The sequence below is a fragment of the Alosa alosa genome, chromosome 22, assembly GCF_017589495.1.
Source record: "Alosa alosa isolate M-15738 ecotype Scorff River chromosome 22, AALO_Geno_1.1, whole genome shotgun sequence".
In the NCBI taxonomy this organism is placed as follows: Eukaryota; Metazoa; Chordata; class Actinopteri; order Clupeiformes; family Clupeidae; genus Alosa; species Alosa alosa.
Genome location: NC_063210.1, coordinates 18,127,785 through 18,148,879, shown reverse-complemented (window position 1 = coordinate 18,148,879; position 21,095 = coordinate 18,127,785). Strand labels below are relative to the sequence as shown.

The 21,095-nt window shown below is 43.7% G+C and overlaps 2 protein-coding genes across 17 annotated transcripts in view; both read right to left on the bottom strand.

Annotated features, from left to right (window-relative positions):
• Positions 1–9,174, bottom strand: part of tekt3 (tektin 3) — a 41,706-nt gene extending 32,532 nt beyond the window's left edge. Inside the window, exons 1-7 of one of the 2 annotated variants that reach the window (XM_048232982.1) lie at positions 9,088–9,174; positions 7,895–8,494; positions 5,770–5,853; positions 5,335–5,405; positions 4,566–4,709; positions 3,748–3,970; positions 1,523–1,677 (exon numbers count right to left, since the gene is read on the bottom strand). In XM_048232982.1, coding sequence (XP_048088939.1) covers positions 1,523–1,677; positions 3,748–3,970; positions 4,566–4,709; positions 5,335–5,405; positions 5,770–5,853; positions 7,895–8,470 — 1,253 coding nt within the window. In that variant the 5' untranslated portion in view covers positions 8,471–8,494; positions 9,088–9,174. Of the gene's footprint in view, positions 1–1,522; positions 1,678–3,747; positions 3,971–4,565; positions 4,710–5,334; positions 5,406–5,769; positions 5,854–7,894; positions 8,495–9,087 lie in introns of those variants that run through there. The other variant, XM_048232981.1, reaches the window with a different exon arrangement.
• LOC125287330 (deoxycytidylate deaminase-like) overlaps positions 9,152–21,095 on the bottom strand; it is a 75,369-nt gene continuing 63,425 nt past the window's right edge. For 7 of the 15 annotated variants that reach the window (XM_048232988.1, XM_048232983.1, XM_048232995.1 and 4 more), the window contains one exon: positions 16,701–16,786. Coding sequence is in view for 6 of the 15 variants with exons in the window: in XM_048233002.1 (XP_048088959.1) it covers positions 16,718–16,786 (69 nt within the window). In the remaining 9 variants the exon portion in view is untranslated. Of the gene's footprint in view, positions 9,240–11,447; positions 11,874–16,700; positions 16,787–18,723; positions 18,805–21,095 lie in introns of those variants that run through there. The other 8 variants (XM_048232996.1, XM_048233002.1, XR_007192344.1 and 5 more) reach the window with 6 other exon arrangements.

The window sequence follows — 21,095 nt, the reverse complement described above, 5'->3', positions numbered from 1 at the left end:
ATGGTGGGTTTAACAACAGAGGCAAACGTTTGTTGGAATTTGAACACAGGGAATTCCTCCACCTGCTTCCGTGCCTCTGGGTAACTTATCTTCTTGGTAGCCCTGATTCTTTGAATTTCTTTTTCTTTGACCCATACAGGACAATCCTTTGATAAAGCTGCGTGATCTCCTAAGCAATTACAGCATTTTGGTGGTGTTGCACAGACAGAGTCATGTCCTTCTTCACCACATTTGCAGCAAACTGACTTGTTTTTACATCCAGCAGAGCCATGGCCGTATTTTTGGCAGTTAAAACATCTCAAGGGATTTGGGATGTATCTGTCCACAGGCACTCTTAGGTAGGGTTGTTTAGTAGCCATATTAGTGGATTTGGAATTCATCATCTCTGCTCCTCACCCACCTCGGAGTCCAACAAGGGGATGCATAGAGCCGCGGTTCTCCTTCAGATGTGCATCAAGGATACAGGGATGGTATACTCGAGCAATTTAAACAAAAATAGTTTATATCACTCGATTGACCCTCAGCCAAAGCCTTCTGCGGATAAAAAAAAAAAGAATGGTCCCATGAAATTGTCCCAAACTTTGACAAGCCGATTGATTGGATCGGGTCATTCCAACCTCCCATCTAAATGAAGTAGGAGCCAAAGCACTGTGTTAGACTTGTGCCAGCCGCAGCAAGACACATTCCTCAAGTACCAGGATCTCTTCCTCCATTGACACGGGTAGCAACTCACGGCAAACAAGTCGCCCCATTTGTCGCCTCTTACGATCAGCAAGGGGGTGCTGGGGACCTATTCTACCCCGGGTCCCCACGGGGGGTGAGAGTATGTGAGAAAGAGAGAGAGAGAGAGGCAGGTTGAACACAGGGAAAGAGAAGGAAAGAGAGGAAAAAGGGAGAAAGAGAGGTGAAAGAAAGAAAGCAAAAAAGGAAGAAAGAAAGAAGAGTTATGTGAGAGAGAGAATAGAGAGAGGGGAATGAGAAGTTCTCAGAAATATGAGTTAAATGTGAGAACCACCGGAATATGACACCACATAAATCAAAGAGAAAGACAAAAAAAAAGCCAGAGAGAGGGAGAACAGAAATAAAGAGTGAAAGAGAGAACAGACTGTACTGTACCTCATAACTCAGACCAACCACTATCAGAATTTTTTTTTTTACATTCTTTCTCAAGCCAAACCACACTGATTACACGTCCATGAAGGCCTTAGGAGAAGTGTGTTCCACACGCAGTAACATTTGGGAAGGCCACACAGAATTCAAATTCTAATGCAGAGTAGAAAAGTAGTTTATTTCAGATAGTAGTCTGATTTAATCGAATTTTGTAGCATTTTATATGACAGAGATGAAAAATGTCCTGGTACACATTATGTAATCATGAATATGTGTGTGTACATGCATACGTGTATGTGTGTGTGTGAGTGTGTGTGTGTGTGTGCGCACATGCATTCATAGATGGATGGATTTGGTCATGTATTAGTTTGTTTGTTTGTTTGTTTGGGTTATGAATTCTGAGTTCCAGTACCTGTGGTGTGGGTAGTCCCTGCAGAGCTCCACGTTGGGCCTGCGGGTCCTCTCCTCCAGCCGTGTCTGGGCCACCTTCAGCGGGGCCTCCTTGTCTCTGATGGCCCTCTTCAGGGACTCAATCAGCGTCTCCGTCTGGAAGATCTCCTGCAGGGTCTGAGGAAGAGAGGGCAATGTTTAATATCACAGTACAGGCTGTGTGCTTTAATACAAAACTAGGCTATACAGAGAAACATCACAGGCTGCAGTGGGCCACAGACTTCACAAACTTCTCCTTCAGGATCTGAAAGGGAGTAGAATACCAACGTCATATAGGTTGCTTCATGGAAGAGAGAATCATTTCAGATTTCCTACAGAATCTAAGAGTCACATCACAGTTTTGTGAGGAACAGAGAGTAAATGAACATCTCCTACAGGGTTTGAATGGGAAGAGTCTAGGAACAAGAAGAGTGCTCTGGAGGACACATATCTTCTGAAGGGCCAAGAGGAACATTAAATAAATGTTCTGGAGGACACAGAACATCGTTTACAGGATGAGAACAGGATGGCATTAGTACAGTAAAGTACATTAAATGTTCATAAAAGATCTAGAGAACGTTTTTCTGGAGAACACAAGACATGGATTTCTCAAGGGTCTCGAAGAACACCTTTACACACTGCACTGGAGAACAACGAGCAAGTGAAAACAGAGACAACACGTGGGTCCACTAACAGCCGCAAAATGATGGTCTTAAATTTCAACTTCAGAGCACCGTTTAAAAGAGGGTGGTTCCATAGCCCCCTTGAGCTGCGGAGTGTTGTATATCTTCCCTTTTAAACGTTGTATATCTTCCCTTTTAAACGTGAGCCACAGAAGGTGTTTATTTTAAGAGGTGATTGCAGCGTGTGCTGCAACAACACTTGTCTCTAAATCCCTGAAGTGACGAATAGCTTTTGAATAAGAGTCTCCCTTGGCGAATAGCTTTGGATAATCTAAATAGGAGTATCCCTTGGCTACGCTGTCATCTCCAACACAAACACACAAAGGCAGCAAACCTGTGTAAAACCAAAAGAGGATTTTACTGTATGTATGCTCAGAAGACACATTCATGGCAACACTGTAAGCAAGCAGTGTCTGGGAGCACTACAGGTGATAAAGGGTTTAGTAGAGGCCACATGTCTCATATAAGAGATGTTACGGGATAACAGTATCAGATGGGGGGAGAAAGATGTCAAGCTCCACAACCCAATTAAATCACTGGACAATGGCAGCTAGTGTTTTCAGTCAGGGGGTCTCTGACTCCCAGCCACAGTGAGAGAGGACCGGGTCACTACGACCCTAGCCAAAATGTAGGTGTCTATTTTTAGGCCTCAATTCTAAACTACTATAGGAATAAACAGCATTTAGTGAGTTTGCGTGACACTGCTTGTAACCTAATTACAAACATGTGTGTGTGTGTGTGTGTGTGTGTTTGTGAGAGAGCTTTCATCTGCCTTTAAGTGTGCATTTTGTGTGTGTGTGTGTGCGTGTGCGTGTGTGTGTAAGTGTGTGTGTGTGTGTGATAGTGAAGGCAGAAGACACATCACCTTTCATTAACACTAAACTTTGTTATGCTCAGACAAGGAATGCCTACAGCCATCACCACTTACCTCATTAGGCATGGTATCCTATGCAGATGTGGTGAAAACCATAATGGTTTATGTCTGAACGATGTGATTTTGTTTATTATCTTTCATATTTTGCACATTTGCATATTATTAAAGCTTCTGGTCATATACAAACACATTGATGCCATGTGTATTATTCAATACGATGTATTAATATGACTACTCCAAAGACAAAAATTAGTCTATTCAACATTGGCACTAATATTGCTGTACTGTGATATTACAGGTAATGGTGAAACTATCCTGGTCAAGCTATAGCAGGTTATTCCTCAGTGGTATATAGTCCTTGTAACCTTAGCCAGGTGATCTGTGCATGGCATACCTTAGCCAGGTGATCTGTGCATGGCATACCTTAGCCAGGTGATCTGTGTGTGGCATACCTTAGCCAGGTGATCTGTGCATGGCGTGATCTGTGTGTGGCATACCTTAGCCAGGTTAGCATACCTTAGCCAGGTGATCTGTGTGTGGCATACCTTAGCCAGGTGATCTGTGTGTGGCATACCTTAGCCAGGTTAGCATACCTTAGCCAGGTGATCTGTGCGTGGCATACCTTAGCCAGGTGATCTATGCGTGGCGTACCTTAGCTAGGTGAGTTTGAAGGCTGTTCTTGGCATCGGCAGTCTCTGATAGGCGTGAGGTGAACGCCATGTTGACCGCGTTGAACTGCTTCCACATCTCGTTGGATGTGGTGTTCAACAGGACCTCGATGTCGTCCCTGAGCTTGTGGGAGGCGGCGCGCTCACTTTGCGAGTGCAGGATGTTGTCGTCCGTGAACTTTGACCAAGTATCAGGCAGAGAAAGTCTGAGGGAATGTGTGTGTGTGTGTGTGTGTGTGTGTGTGTGTGTGTTTGTGTGTGTGGGGAAGGAGTCAATAAAAATATCATCAAAACATCATCTGAATGTCTCACACTTTGACTATTTTTATCTAGTCATGCATCTACTAAGAGCTGCCTCAACCAAATACTAAAGGTCACAACCAATGACTAAATATAGTCATTGGTCACAACTATCATGAAAAAATATCCTGTCACTTGCATATTTATAATAAATAATAAATACAATTTATATATAATAAATAAACACATTTATATATAATAAATACAATCAACAAATCTGACCTTGATGTTATTTCCATGAACACAATTTGACACTACCTAACACTAAAACTTAAAAATGTGTTTCCACTCAATCTGAACCCTCCAGATTAAGATAGAAATGTCCAGAAAAATGTTAAAAAAGTACATACATTTACATATATTTAATGATTTACAGATGAAGTTTTTCTTTTAATGCTTTTAATGTAATATTTTTGCTTATTCTATGTTGTATCACTTTGGATAAAAGCTTCTACCAAGCAACTACAACCACAACCATAACTACATGTGATGGGTACTCACGACGGGTCGAGGCGGTCGATGCCCCTGTAATAGCTGATGCCGTCAGATGTGTTCCTGAGGTGGTGGCACCTGTCGTCGATGCGCTGGGCTGTCACCTTGTCGTTGACGTCTCTCTCCAGCTCGTGCTGGGCGGCCCGGTTGGAGCTGAATGGGGGAGACCAGGAGACGCCAGAAATAGACGGATCAGCTGAGGAGAGCAGCCATGGACAGTTCGGTCAGTTCACTGCACATTTCGCCCATACAGAAAGATTACCGCTAACTAGTATGTCCAGGTATGGGATAGTGAAGTCAGCAGTGTCACTCAGCAGCGTCTTTCATATTATATATATATGTGAGTTATCCTTTAAAGAAGCTCTCATAAATATATTGCAATATACTTTAGAATTGTTTGTGAGTACTGGTTGTGAGGGTAGGATGGCTTCGACAAAGTCCTTTTAGGCAAGTCCCTCTACTCGGTGGCCATATTGCAACGCATTTTGGGCACTTATCGGGCATCTACTTTGGGCAGAATTGCGCGTGTGCAAGGCTTCACGATACCAACCTCGCTCCAGCAGCGACATCACAACACATGATTGGCACGATGTATTCACAACATACCACTTGATTGGCATGATGTTTTCACATGTCAACTTTGGCGGCAGAATGGCTGGAATATGTGTAGACGACTGCCATGTTTGTGTTACAAACTAACCCAATACATTTCAATGGGAGATTCTTTGAGTGCTGTGTCTCCTCATTAGAAAGTCTCTGGTTTAGATACTTCACTCACGCTAGCTGAGCCACTGCTCTGTCTAGATGTCTCCTCATTCTCTCCTGGCATGACTTGATGACTTCCACCTCCTGATGAGAAAGTAAGAACAGTCAAGGAAAACAAGTGATCTCTAGCTGTTCCTAGAAATGATAGTGGAATCTGTGTCATATGACATTCTATGGGGTAAGAGTAGAAGGCAATCATTAACATCAATTCTGTTATTTTATCTTTGAGAAACACATTGATTTGAATGGAAAAACCTGTGACTTGACCTCATATACTCTTCCAAAGAGATAGCAATTGCTTTATTATTCTATGGGGTCAAGCAATCTGACCAGCGTCCATTCCAGGGCTGGTCCTCAAGTGTCAAATAACTGACCTCCTTCCTAGGGGTCAGCTATAGTGTTTCATAGGTTCCACAGGTCAAAGATCAAAGATCAGATGAAATGCTACCTTTATCAGGTCTTTCTCCACATCATCATGGACCAGATCGATGGACATCCTCTTCTCTCTGTGATACAGGCACTCCTGGGCCACCTGGAGATAAGAACACAGCCAGATGAGGACCTGCTCCAGTAGGATTTAGATGGATTAAAGGAGCAGTGTGTAATTCTGCAGGATTCAAGTAGTCTTGAATGCAGCCACACGGCACTTTTCTATTGACTTGCATTGTATTCAATACAGCGCCAACAAGTGGTACAAAGTAGCATTACAGCCCAGTGCTGGCAGGTTTTCATACTAACTTCTGTTGTTATTTGTCTTTTGTTAATGTTATTGAAAACTTCACATAGTATCTTTAAAAACATGCCCAATCTGGGTATAGTGTATACAATAGTGTCTGCCAAATCCCATAACCATAAACATAACAAATACAGCCAAGCTGACAAACATGTACAGTGTTTCCCACAGAATTTAATTATATTTGTGGTGGTAGGTTTGCAAAATTAACTTGAATGCAACAGTTTTTAACAAATTAGCACAGCGTGGTTATGATGCTAACCAGATTTAAGTACAATTTAGTACAACCTGGAAAAATCATTGTGTGGTGGTCAATGTTGATATTGTGGTGGGCCGCCACAAATAAGTCAATGTATGGGAAACACTGATGTAAAAATGTATGTTCTAAAGTCCTTGTATTGCCTCAGATAACATGTTGTTCTGCATAATGTCATCTCATACAACAGACTTTTAGCTATAGACCCTTTCAACAATAAAAACAAAAACAATGCTTGAACGTTCTATTTGGGCCCCAATCTACTTCCTCTGCATTAAGATCACATATGGAATGTTAAAAAGGAAGTCTTGTGGGGCCAACTATGATGCTGATAATGGAACTCTCTTGAAAGGGTCCATTGGCACCTTCTTCTGCATGCCCTAGTCTAGTAGAACAAATGTGCACTTGTAAAGCAGATTATAAAAACAGAAGTGAACTGAGCTGTGGTCCAATAGAAACATTACTATGTCATCTATGAATATTCTCTACAGTATGACAGCAATGAAACTGAAAACACCCATGGGATCACTGTAACTGTGTGAAATGTTTATTCTGTTCCACTGCCTTACGTAGACTACACAGTCAGCGGTACATCAGTGACTAATGGCTGTGGTCTGATCTTGACAGTGATGGATGACATTAAAGGGGCTAAGTGGCTGATCCAAGGCGCGGCTGCGGTGTCTTTGACGTGATTGAGGACACAGCAGCTCCAGCCCAGCGGTTTCAGTTACCTGGGGCTTCAGAAGAAAAGGCTCTAGACATCTGATCCGAGTCGTCACCGCTCTCCAGCCCTGTCACTGGATCTTGGGCCTGGATCAGCGTGACACACACCTAATGCCTCCACTACTACATGCCTAATGGCCACCAGGCATAAAGGAAATGACCACTGCTGTGTTCCACGACTGCGTCACCTAGCGACCACTGCAAAACAATAGCCAGCGGAATGACCTCCGGGGAGACGTAACTATGGCTACGCTGATCTGATGCGGGTGTATCTTGTGATGCTCGAGACTAGAGCACTTAAACGCACTTGGAAGTTTTGCAATTAAATAAACAGTTTTTTTGTTTCCAGAAAGATGCTGAGTCATTGGGTGTCTTCTATTGAAGTTGGAAGTCATTCTTTTTTCAGTTTGCAAACACTGGAAGATCAAAATGGCTGCTATGTCTAAACTTTTGCTATGCAGATAAAATAATGTGCAATATCATTTAAGACATTTAATTCATATAACTTGCATGAACATGAAAATGCATGCAATTAGCTTCCTATGCAAGTATGCAGTTTTCTAGACCATTATGCACCCAGCTGGTTATGGACTTCTCTGTAGTAGTAGACTAAGGAAACCATAATTGGGTAAACCTGATCTCTGATCTAAACCCCATCTAAAGCTGATCTCCCCTCTCACCTGTAGGGTTGCAGCACTATACCAACATTGTGTTACACCTTGGTACGATGTAAAGTGGCTGCGAAACCATATACACATGTTCACCCATTATTCTGACACCCTCCTAAATCATCCCCAACCATTATGAAATGCACTATCAAACCTCTGGTAACCTCTGACTTACTGTTGCAACTCTACTCACCTGTAGGGGGGACTCGGTCTCGGCCAGGGCCCTTTCCAGCCTACGTTTGACCTCGGTCAGCGCCGCGATCTCCGTCACCATGTTGTTGACCTCGTGGCTGAGCTCCGAGCGCCAGAAGCTGATGTCGTTGAGCCGCTCGCCCAGGTTGCGGCTGGTGGTCTCCTGCGAGCGGCGGGTCAGGTGGTCCTTGTCCTGCATCAAGCGCACCGTGTCTCGGCGCAGCCGCTCGGCGCTGTTCCGCGACGACTCGGACTCCCGGTAGTGGCTCTGGTTGGACTTGTGCCAGTCGTCGGGCATGTAGCGGGCGCTCAGCGCGGCCCGGTTGGACGGGAAGAGCGTGGTCTTGGCTCGGACGAGGTCCAGTGCGTCCCGGGGGATGGAGGAGAGAGAGGGAGGGATGCCGCTGCCGGCTCTGTAGTAGGTGTCGGTCCTCCAGGGCATGTTGGCGTTGGGGTTGGACGTGGAAAGGGGCTGGTGGCTCCGGTAGCTGGATGCCATGGTGGAGATGGCCGGCAGGAAGTGGCTGGTCTTGGGCCGTGTGTACGTGGCTATCTGGGTGGATCCCAACAGCTCCATGTATGATGTCAGCGGCTCCACAGTCTATAAACGACTTCATGTCAAATATTACATTAGGTTTGGGCACATGTGTGTGTGTGTGTGTGTGTGTGTGTGTGTGTGTTTGAGAGAGATAGAGAGAGAGAGAGAGAGAGAGAGAAAAAAAAGATGTGGATAGATGGGTTTTATGAACCATCTTTCAAGTTTTCACGCCCAATTCCAACAGAGAATACTGACTTTTTCTACTGTTTGTTCCTTAAACTGCAGAAAAAGGCTACTGATCATTGTGGTAACAAATTATATGGAGGAGGTTGGGTTCTGAAGTCAGCCACTGAGGGATTATAGGAAAGAATTTCCCGTGGATACCAGGAATACTTTTGTATTTGCGGTCATTTGCTTTAGTGAGACACTTACAACCAATTAAGCATGTGGTTTTCTGAAATGCAAGCTATTTTGGGCTATGTAGCTCATTGTAATACGGTTAATACAGTAGATCAACTACCACTTCGAGTCTACATGCTACAAGATAATCACAATACACAAGTAGGGTAACTGAAAGTGCATATCAAACACGTATCAAAATATAAACGTGATGAACGACGTTTTAAAGAAATAATGATAAAATGTAGCCTACTCACAATCTATTTTCTTGTTCTTGTCATCGAAGGAGCTGTTGCATTTCCATCCATCAGTTGCACCTGCGTTGCACTGAAAACCTCACCTTACCACAGACTAGAGATTTCGGAAAGGTGACCTCTTCTGCATTATTGATGGACAGGAACGGGCCAATCTTGCAGCACAAAGAGAAAATAAGACGGAACGATTGATGGGGTGCAAACCAATCGCGAGCGGAGAACTCGACGGAGTGGACATAAGTTTACCCTTGTTAGAGTTGCCACAGAGGCAGTTGCCCTGGAAACAAAATGTCCCTGGCTTGATGTAAATCTTCAAAATATGGTGCTTATTTCATAAAGGCAAGTGATAATAGTTGCTCAATAACATATTCCTGATTAGGCTAATGTAGGCTACTCTACAAACGGTAACAGAAAGTTGCCTAAGGCAGGCTATTGGAATCTACAGTATACGTCTAATTTGTCATATTCAAATCAGTTCTGCCAATGATTAATGACGAATACCTTGCACTGTCTTCAAGTGTCAGGAACATCTGTGTGGTCTACTGTTACTGTTAAACCCCCAGCAGCGAGCTGAATTAAATCCCCATTGAAACGTGTCCAGGCGGAACCTCTGCTTTGCAACCATGCATAGAAATATTTAACCAGCCCATGAATTAACAACTTGTGGTTTAAGAAGAGCATTGGTTCATGAATGTTTAGGGCAACAGGTGTTTTGAGGTTGTATAAAAATCGTGCATCCTATGTGTATAGCCTGAAATAATATATTTTCCATTATTTGTTTAAAGCATTTCCTTGTGAATTTGAATTTGCAAATCAGCTCTAGTCATATTTTCCCATAATCTTTCTCTGGATTTTCTTGGGTTTTGTTGGGATGGAATGCTATCTAAGTCTCTGTGATTATTGGAAACTGAGCATTTCCCACCATTGAATGCTTGCAGTAGTGTGATATCTGTCACTACTCCTGTGAGTGTGATAGGAGGATTCATGGAATGGTGAGTGGAGTACTGTAGGCTGCATCTGGTTGTGGCTGGGCGAGTCTCTGGATGTAAGATCGTACATTTTGGGAGGATAGAAGATAGGTTAGGAGTTTGCCGCAACCAAGTGAACACACACACACACACACACAATACTATTGGAGTGAAGAGTTATGTCCACCTCATTCTTGGATAGACAGAACTCTGGGATGCTTGAGGCCCATTTGTCATTTCTGATCGATCCAAGAGCAGACATTGATTAATTTTGTATTTTTGACCTTTCTGAACCCATATTATTTCCTGTTTGCATATTCATTTCAGAAGTATTTTTTGCATGTCAAATGGAGGTTGATCAAAGGTTTATTTTTTGCATTTTGATCAAAGGTTTGTGCCAGTTTTGAATAGTTGAGTCAGTAAGTAGACTAAGCTCCACTTCTCTCTCTGTAAAGGTTCGGTTTAAACACTGCTTGTTGTCTTAGAACTCAAGGACAGTTTTACCCCTTAGCAATAGAGATAGAAAAATCCCAATTTGGGATGTGATGATGTAAACAGAAGCAAAAACATGACACAAACAAACTCTAAACCACTTTTCTTTTAAATGAGCATTTTTTATTGTCTCCTATAGGTTTTTTGCCTACAAATCGATAGTTCAGACCAGAAAGAGAACGGTATTTAGTGCGTTTGAAGGAAAATTATTTGAATAACGTATACTATGGAGAGCATTCATTCACCATTGTTATCTTATTTTTGAGGTGGCGTTTAGAGACTTTTGCATCTGAACTCTTCATATGTTTCTGTATGCATGTGTGTTTGTTTGCATGTGGAGTACATGGAGTGCGTTCACTGCTTAGGCTACATAATATCCTGTGAATCTCTATCTTTATAAGGGGGGAAATCTCTTTTTCCTTGGCTACATAATATCCTGCGAATCTCTATCTTTGTAAGGGGGAAATCTCTTTTTCTAGATAAAAACTGGTGCATTGTGTCAGTGTGACCAGATGTATCATTGGGCAGCCATGGCCTACTGGTTAGCACTTCGAACCTGTAACCGGCGGGTTGCCGGTTCGAACCCCGACCAGTAGGCACGGCTAAAGTGCCCTTGAGCAAGGCACCTAACCCCTCACTGCTCCCCGAGCGCCGCTGTTGATGCAGGCAGCTCACTGCGCCGGGATTTGTGTGTGCTTCACCTCACTGTGTGTACACTGTGTGCTGTGTGTGTTTCACTAATTCACGGATTGGGATAAATGCAGAGACCAAATTTCCCTCACGGGATCAAAAGAGTATATATACTTATACTTATCTCCAGAGCCAGGAGTGAGGAGTAAGGTGAGTCAAGCCCTAGTCCGATGAGATCGCACTGTTCCTGAGCAGTAGCCCCCCACACACACACACACACACCCACTCCTCTTCCTCCTCCTCCCACCTGCGTATAGGTTTCAGTCCCCATGTCAATTATTAATGGCCCAGGAAGGGGACACAGCAGCCAATTTAACACATAATAATAATCTGTGTGTCGAGTTACTGCCGAGAGAGAAGGATTGAGAGAGAGGGTAGAAGGCTAGAGAGATGGGGGGGGATTGTTTACACTAATCTGGATGGGAACTCATTCTGGATGGCGTGAGTGTGTGAGTTAGAGAGCCTGGGGTCCGTTCTGTGTGTGTGCGTGCGTGTATGTGTGTGTGTGCGTGTGTGTGTGTGTGTGTGTGTGTGTCGGGGGGTGATGACAGGTGTGGGGTACACAAAGGGGAAATCATTTGCTATGGCGATGAGCCAGCACTGGTTGCTGTTGAACAGGCTTGGAGGGGAGAAGGTGAACTGTGAAAAGAGAGAGAGAGAACTCTAGGACTTTAGATCCTCAGGCCTATCAGAGGCACCACCTGAAATAGGAACATTTAGTCATTGACCACAATACATTGCATGAATAATACATTAAGACTGTTCCAACCACAAACAAAAGTTTAATCCATGAAATAATGAATATTCACACACACACACACACACACACACACACACACACTCAGCCTGTACTGTTCAAACAGCTTTGCTTTGCTAGTGCCAAAGTGTAATTTGTCTGTCTCCAGCCCCTCCAAGAAGTCTGGATCATTCCCTAAAACAGCACCAAGCGGCCTGCCTGCCTGTTAGCTTGGCCAACCGCTGCCTGCAAGTCCAGCCAGAGCCAACGGCACCGCTGCAGCAGCTCCGCAGCTCAATTATGCTAGTACGCCCAAATGTTTACATGCTGAAATATTTGAAAAGGTTTTTCACCATAATTCATGGAGCGAGACTTACAACTCCAAGGGCCCTATCATGACATTCTAAAGTGCATCGTCACTCGTCAAAAGTCTATTCAAATTTAGTAGGATGTCCAGTTCACATTGGGAGGGGTTTCGTTATCAAAAGTGGAGCGCATGGCGCAACAAGGTGTTCCTAGGTTTTTTAATCAGTCATATGGGTGTGTTTGGGGCGTAACATCATTTTAAACCAATGAGAATGACATCTGGCATTCCCTTTAACGGCGCAAAGCGCGATATGTCAAATAAATGCATCGGTATTTTGGCATTCAACGGCGCATTTGAAGGAGGCTGCTTGCGAGACCGTATGAAATAGTCATTCTTAAACCATGCATTACTAAAACCTAGCATAGCCTTCACGCATTTGCACTCGTCTATTATTTGAACTCATTGGCAAAGTGAAACTAACTTCACCAAGGTGTCAGTCAACGAAGACAGTTATATGCAGTTACTTTCACTATTGACTGACAATGGGTTACCATCGAAAACATAGGCTGGAAAAAGCAACACTTACCCTAATATTGCTCAAATGACTGAATAAAACAACATTTATCCTGCAGAGGAGTTGCTTATATCTCGTGACAGTGCGTCTTCAGCTGTGCTCCATACGTGTCTCTCGCCTCTCCCCTATCACTTTTAACCGTCATTACCAATTTGCAAATGATGGTGAATAATTACTCATCATGAGATGTACAGTATTTCGTAATATCTTTATTCTAATTATGTTTCCCATTGTAATCGTGCAATTTGTAATGCTTTGCATGGACTTGCGCTAGTGTGCGTTCATGAATGATAGAAGGATGGTGCGTGCACCTGCCAATATGACTGTTGACATGCGCTCTTAAAATAGCATATGAACAACTCGCCATTGACTTCTGACTAGGTTTAGGTGGTGTATGATAGCGATTTTTAGACAATGCGCCAGGCTAGGTCCCTAGGTTGTTTATTGCCACACCCCTGGTTGCAATGTTTAAAAAATAAACATGCAAAATACCGAATTATTTGCGCGGGTGAATAACGAGCTTTACGCCATGCGCTGGAGCCCAAAATACAGCCCCAAATGATTTTTACACAGATGCAAAGTGGTTGTTTGCCATCTTGTGTGTACTGTGAATTCATGAACTGCCACTGTATATTGTCTAAATCTTACCATAATAGAATAGATTACAGATAAAGGCATCAGTCTACAGCCTGGGTAATTCCACGCAAAACTGTCACGTCCATAACGCCAACTAAATACCATGCCATTGTGTTGGCATTATGGATGTGACAGTTTTGCGCAGAATTGTCCATCTACACTACCACCACTACTACCATTACTACTAGTAGTACCTCTCTCTCTCTCTCTCTCTCTACGTCTGTACATCTCAGCAGTCAGATTGTAAGTCTGTTTTAAGTAAACACAGTGTTGGTGTTGAAATGGAGTAATGGAGTGTGGCTGAGTCCATGTGTTTGGGTGGCCGTGGCATGTGTTTATGCCATCAAAACAGAGCTGTTACTACAAGAGGGCTGTGGCGTCTCAAACACACACACACACACACATATACACACACACACACACACATATATACACACACACACACACACACGTAACTTTACCAGTCCATTTTTAACCTATGGGGGCTACTATTGTCATAAAATGGGTGGTGTGTGTTGATGGGGGTGGAATATGGAATGGTATGAGTGGACCAAGCCCCTCCCAGATGACCCAAACTGTCTACAGTACTTAACATGGCCAGGTTTGAGAGGGACACCACGAATACACACGCACGTGTGCACACACACACACAGACACTCTCACACACACATGCAATACACATAGTCACACATGTACTGTATGCAAACACATACCACACACAGATACACAATCTCTTATTTCATCCACACCCTTACAACCAAAATCCATACCCCAAAACACACTCATAAACATGTGCACATGCACACACACACACACTAACATTTACATACTCCCACTATAGTCTCACTGACATCACCTGCTTTGAATAGACCTGCTGAAAAAAGACACAAACACACACACACACACACACACACACACACACACACACACACACACACTGAAAGGACTCCCTCAGTATGTCCTTCAGAAAGACATCCCACCTCCCCGGAGGCCTTCGCTCAGAACGTGAGTGAAACGTTATAAGGGGCCTATATATACACCCTGCAACCATACTCTCCTCACCTCCCCTCGGCCTACAACTGCATTCTGCACATGGCTGCCATGCCAACCCAGTGCTAGCATAAACTAATCTAAGCTAAGCAGCAATGCTATGTGAATGGCTCTGCACACAGACTGCCTTAATGAACTGAAAAAAACGACATTGAAAATATATCTCATTGAGACAAAAAAGTCGTCAATGGGACATCAAAGTGGATGGTTTTATTTATTTATTTTTTCTTCAATCCATACTTGCGGTCCAAGTGTAACACATAATATATAACAGACAAATTTGATTCCAAAACTATCATGCATGAATTAGGAGCCTTCTCACACCTGTTGGGGATTTGAGTGTAAAGTACTCAAGTACATGTAGTAAAAATACATACAGACATTGAGAGCCTCTCTAACCCCCCACTTTCCTAACATACTGTATCTCTCTCCACTCTCTCTCCCTCTCTCACACACACACACACATACACACAGACACACATAGAGGGGAGATGTCTCCATGTCATATTTATCTAAATCGTGCACCATTACACAATGTGTTCCCCCACTGGAAAAAAACAGATGGATGTGTTGTCAGTACAGTATGTGTGATCTGTGTAATATCTATTAAGTGTCAGGGGAAGAAGTAAATCCCTGCAAGGGGAACTGGAATAGACTCTGAATCACAGGAAACTAATAGCATTAGAGCCAGAATGAAAATACTGTAGCACTATTAGGGCCAGCATGACAGTGGAACAGACTCTGTATCAGATGAAACTAGCAGCATTAGAGCCAGAATGGTGGTTGAATAGCCTCTATATCACATGCAACTAGCAGCATTAGAGCCAGAATGGTGGTTGAATAGGCTCTATATCACATGAAACTAGCAGCATTAGAGCCAGAATGGTGGTTGAATAGGCTCTATATCACATGCAACTAGCAGCATTAGAGCCAGAATGGTGGTTGAATAGCCTCTATATCACATGCAACTAGCAGCATGTGGTTGATTTTTGTTCATGCAAACTACTGTCTGCAATGAAAACAGCTGTAGTCTATCCATGTCACATGATCAGGTCATGTGACCTTGATACAGCAACACCATTGGTTGTGAAACCAGTGTGCACCCTGCTGTATTGATTTCAGTCTGGACACTATGAGATCTGAGATCTGAGATTGGGTGGCATTTTCCAGGAGGGGTGCAAAGCTACTGCAGCACCACCAAGCCAACCTCAGCTTTCCCAGCCTCTAAATGGAGAACATTGCATGCGGTTAAGGTGTGTCTCGTGGGGTCAGATATGACTCTGGCACTGAGTGACCAACGATAGGGCGCATCTGGGGACTACCCACTGGAATTTTGGCACTGACAAGGCTATGGGAGAGAAATCACACAAACATCAAACTTGCTTATGATAGCTAATCCTTCCGAGTCCTCACTTGTAAGGTACTCTCCTAGTGTAATAATTGAAAATAGCTTACGTATCACGTATAATTCAAAAGATAGTGTAACACCACTCTGCAAGGTCAGTTTTCTTGACAACACATATGGTAAAAACAACAACATTCTTGGTAGCAACATTGACCAATCTTTTCTGTGTGTGAATCTCAGGATTGAGTTCCATCTTTACTGGGCAGTTTATCATGTCTTCTGAGTGTCTGTCTTGTAAGAAAATCCAGAGAAACACATCCAATCATACTCCCATTGGCACTTTCTTATCTCTCTGGCGGTTATTTGTGGTTCCCTTGCTTTATCTTTTTATTGCACATTAAGTGAGAACTGACGCTCTGTGAGGACTTTGAGCTGAATAGCTGTGAGGCTGCATTCTTGGGCTCGGAGCAACTCTCAGTGTGTGTCTGTGACCACGTTAGACACTAGGGTGACTAGTGACACACACACACACACACACACTAGAGGTGGATATCATGGCTTCCGAGAGTAACAGTCCTGCAACACATTCGTTCCAACCATTCACTAAAACATCTGATATCACCTGTGTGAAGTGGAAGGAATTCATAGCAGGACTTTGACTTTCTTATCTTACGTTGGGATTCCCACCTCTGCTGGGAACACGCAGAGCTGGTGACCAAACCTGGAGACTCAGCCATCAGTGTGTGTCTGTGAACTCTATTTTACAGGATAGGATCACTCAGTGGGAATACACAGAAATGGAGTCGAGTCCAAGAAAACTCACCCATAACTTCCTTCATACCAGAGCGTTGTAGCTCTTGGACTGAACCTCACTCAGCCATAACATTTCCCCAAGAGTGATAATCTGGAACAGAGGAAGGAAAAGTGATTTGTTAAGCAAACTTTACTAATCAAGGACCAGAGCCAAGCAATTAGAAAAAAAAAAAAAAAAAAATACCAGACATTGAGATCAACACGGGCAGCATGGGATAGAAAGTTCTCTATTATGATTGCTTAAAAAGCAGCAACAATGAAATAAAGACCACAGTCATAACTGGGTGCACACGATATGGGGAGGATGCGATAGGACATACACATGCATATCATAATATAAAAAATGACACCAAGAAAGCTTCTGCAATATAATTCAGCAGCTCAGGGCCGAGCAGCTGGTTTATATATAAAGCATCTTCACATTGCAAACATAATCACATTCACATTCATGCAATCACATGCATGTTGACCACACTAATCACTGATAGGATAGGTTAGGTTAAGCAAATGGTATGAGTCAATATTTTATTATAGTAACACACTGCCTTGATTTCATAACAATATACAGATGAATTCAGAACATTGACTGTTCAGCGTTGCATAGGTCAACATCTATATTATCCACATATATGATCTGACAACCTATAGTTTATTAAACAAAATACATTACTATTACTATTACATTACTATTTGTAGTTTGATTCAGATACTGGGCAGTCTCATACATGAAAATAGGGAATGTTAGAGTGAAGCGGTCTGAAATTAACATCCAGTATTTCTTATGCAATGCTGTTCTCTAGGGTTTGGCAACAGATATCCCCTTAATACACTCGAGAGGTTCAACAATTATGGCTGTTTCCACTACTTTACTGTGGCCTTTGCTCTGTAGCTCATACATCATTTGAAGGCAAAACATAGAAATGCATTCAGCATGCGTTTTGCATTTCCAGAACCTTCACTGTAAATACATGTCCAAGAAACACCTCCAACAAACGGAAAGATTAAGTGGTGTTATTCTGCGTGGACGCGATTCTATCTTCCTAAACTTATAAAACGCGTATCGGATCCTGTCCATCTGGCACGTACGACACACACACACACACACACACACACACACACACACACACACACACACACACACACACACTCCTGCACGCCTTCACACACACACACACACACACACACACACACACACAGACACACACACACACACACAGACACACACACACACAAACACACACACACACACACACACACAGACACACACATACACACACACACACACACACACACACACACACTCCTGCATGCCTTCACACGCTCTTGATAGGGAGATAGTGATTTAGGGGGCGTGCGGTCATGCTGGATTGTGATGGTTTGCAGAGTGCAAATTGGCCGTGACTCATGCTTAGAGTACCTTTGAGAAATGTGTGTGAGGCTGTGTATGTGTACGTGTGTATGGGCCAGTGCACATTATGTGTGTGTGTGTGTGGGTGTGTAGATATGTGTGTATATTTGTGTCTGTGTTTATTGATAAGAATAAATGGTTGTCTAAGCGATAGAGAGAATAAACATGTATGGTAACTATGCAATGAGGTTTGAAGCAAGAGTGGCTACTACTGAACCAGTGCCTACGTTGTGGGACTGTTACAGCAGAAAGAAAAACAAAATTAAAAGACAGAGTAAAGAAAAAAAGAAATTAAAGGGAAATAAAAAAGTAATTCAAGTAACTTTGCAATACAGTGAGAAGGACATAATTAAACATAACTGTTCACAAAAAGTTAATAGTGGGAAGAAATAAGAGGAACAAACTTCTGAGGGAGCAACTTCCCTTTAATACTGTGTCTTAGGATAAAGGATATAAAGCTATTCATCCCAAAGCAACTTCCCTTTAATACTGTGTCTTAGGATAAAGGATATAAAGCTATTCATCCCAAAGCAACTTCCCTTTAATACTGTGTCTTAGGATAAAGGATATAAAGCTATTCATCCCAAGATCTCTGAAACCAAGCTGAGAGCACTTTTTTACGTTCAGATGACCCCTCCATCACCGTCACCATCTCTAGACGTTCAGATGACCCCTCTACGCTCAGTCTCTCTTGCCTTGGCCTGTGAGAGGGACGAGGAAAGAGAGGAGGGGAGAGGGAGGGGAGGAGGAAGAGAGGGAAGGGTAGAAGAGCAGAGGAGAGGAGAGGAGAACAGAGTATAAGAAAGGAGAGGTAAAGAGAATAGAGGAGAGGAGAGCAGAAAGGAAGAAAGGAGAGGTAATGAGAACAGAGGAGAGGAGAACAGAGGAGAGGTGAACAGAGAGGAAGAAAGGAGAGGTAAAGAGAATAGAGGAGAGGAGAGGAAGAAAGGAGAGGTAATGAGAATAGAGGAGATGAGAGGAAGAAAGGAGAGTTAATGAGAATAGAGGAGATGAGAGGAAGAAAGGAGAGTTAATGAGAATAGAGGAGAGGAAGAAATGAGAGGTAATGAGAATAGAGGAGAGGAGAGGAGAGTGGAAGAAAGGAGAGGTAATGAGAATAGAGGAGAGAATGGGCTCTGTGCACTAGCTTACTTGAAGTCAGCAAACCAGTGTCCTGTTAATTGATATCGCTGTCAACAAGCACCTGCAGAGGAGTGCTTCAGTTGTACCAAAACGTGTGCTCACTGAAGTTCCTTCCCTCCTTATTTTGTGCAGCCACTGCACTTAGGCTGGCGTTTGTTTTAGGAAAAAGGTAAAATAGTTTTTGTGAGGACTTGAAGCCGAGCAGAGTGACAAACTGGTTTGCTGACTTCAAGTAAGCTAGTGCACAGAGTCCATAGGAGAGGCAGGAGAAGAGGAGAGAAGAGAGGGATGAGAGGGGGAGAAGAGAGGGATGAGAGGGGGAGAAGAGAGGGATGAGAGGGGGAGAAGAGAGGGAAAGAAAGGAGAGGATAGGAGAGGTAGGAGAGAGGAGAACAGAGAAGAGGAGAGGGAGTAGAGGAGTGGACAGGAGGGTGCCTGGATCTGTTTGTGTGTGTGTGTGTGTGTGTGTGTGTGTGTGTGTGTGTTTGTGTGAGCGTGTGTGAGTGTTTGTGTGAGCATGTGTGTGAGTGTTTGTGTGAGCGTGTGTGTGTGTGTTTGTGTGAGCGTGTGTGTGTGTGTTTGTGTGAGCGTGTGTGTGTGCATGTGTTCAAACAAACAAATATACAGACATGTAGCCTACACACTCATGTAGAAACACAACACACACAGCAATTGTGGAGGTGAAAACAAAATGAACATTAATAGCATGTGTGTGTGTGTGTGTGTGTGTGTGTGTGTGTGTATCAGTATCTGTGTGCTGGGAGGGATGTCCAGGGCTAGCTGACACAGGGTTTTGACTGCACATGGTCCCTGCCAGGGGTGGGCTGGCCTCATGGCCCGAAGCCTGGCTGGTTGGCTGGCTGGCTGGTTGGATGGTCGGGTCCAACACAGCCCAGCGCAGCATGGGGCGAGTCCTGCCAGTGGTTTGGGATCTGGGGTGTGAATGCGGGACTCTGTTCCCCACACGGTCATCACATTCCTGCAGAGCCAGGGCACCAGAGAGGGCACCAGAGAGGGCACGCCACCGCAGAGCAGAGCACGGACAGATAGGCGGCCTGGCACAGTACACCAGCTACACACACACACACACATACACACACACACACACCAGCTACACACACACACACACACACACACACACACACACACACACACACACACACACAAACATACACACACTCACACACACACACACACACACACACACACACACACACACACACACACACACACACACTTACACCACAGACACAAACACACACACACACGCACGCACACACACACACACACACTTACACCACAGACACAAACACACACACACACACACACACACACACACACTCACACACACACAAACACCACAGACACAAACACACACATGCACACACGCACACACACAAACACCACAGACACAAACACACACACGCACACACACACACACACTCACACTAACACCACAGACAGACACACACAGACACAGACACACACACACACACCCACACTCACACAAACACCACAGACAGACACACACAGACACGGACACACACAAACACACCCACACGCATTTAGATACACCAACTGACATGCACATATCACACTGTCATATTCACAACCAAACTGACATTCACATATGCAGCATATACACAGAAACACATTTGAACACGTATGAATGCACAAACTCTCTCTCTCTCTCACACACACACACACACACACAAACTCAATTTTCTCATACTCTCTGACACACAATACTGGAAGCGTCCCCAACAATGTTAATGTTTTCAGTGGTTTCTTTCCGTAGACTCATAACAGCTTGTCAGACTCTTGTTTACTTTCCTTTGAGGTGAACTGA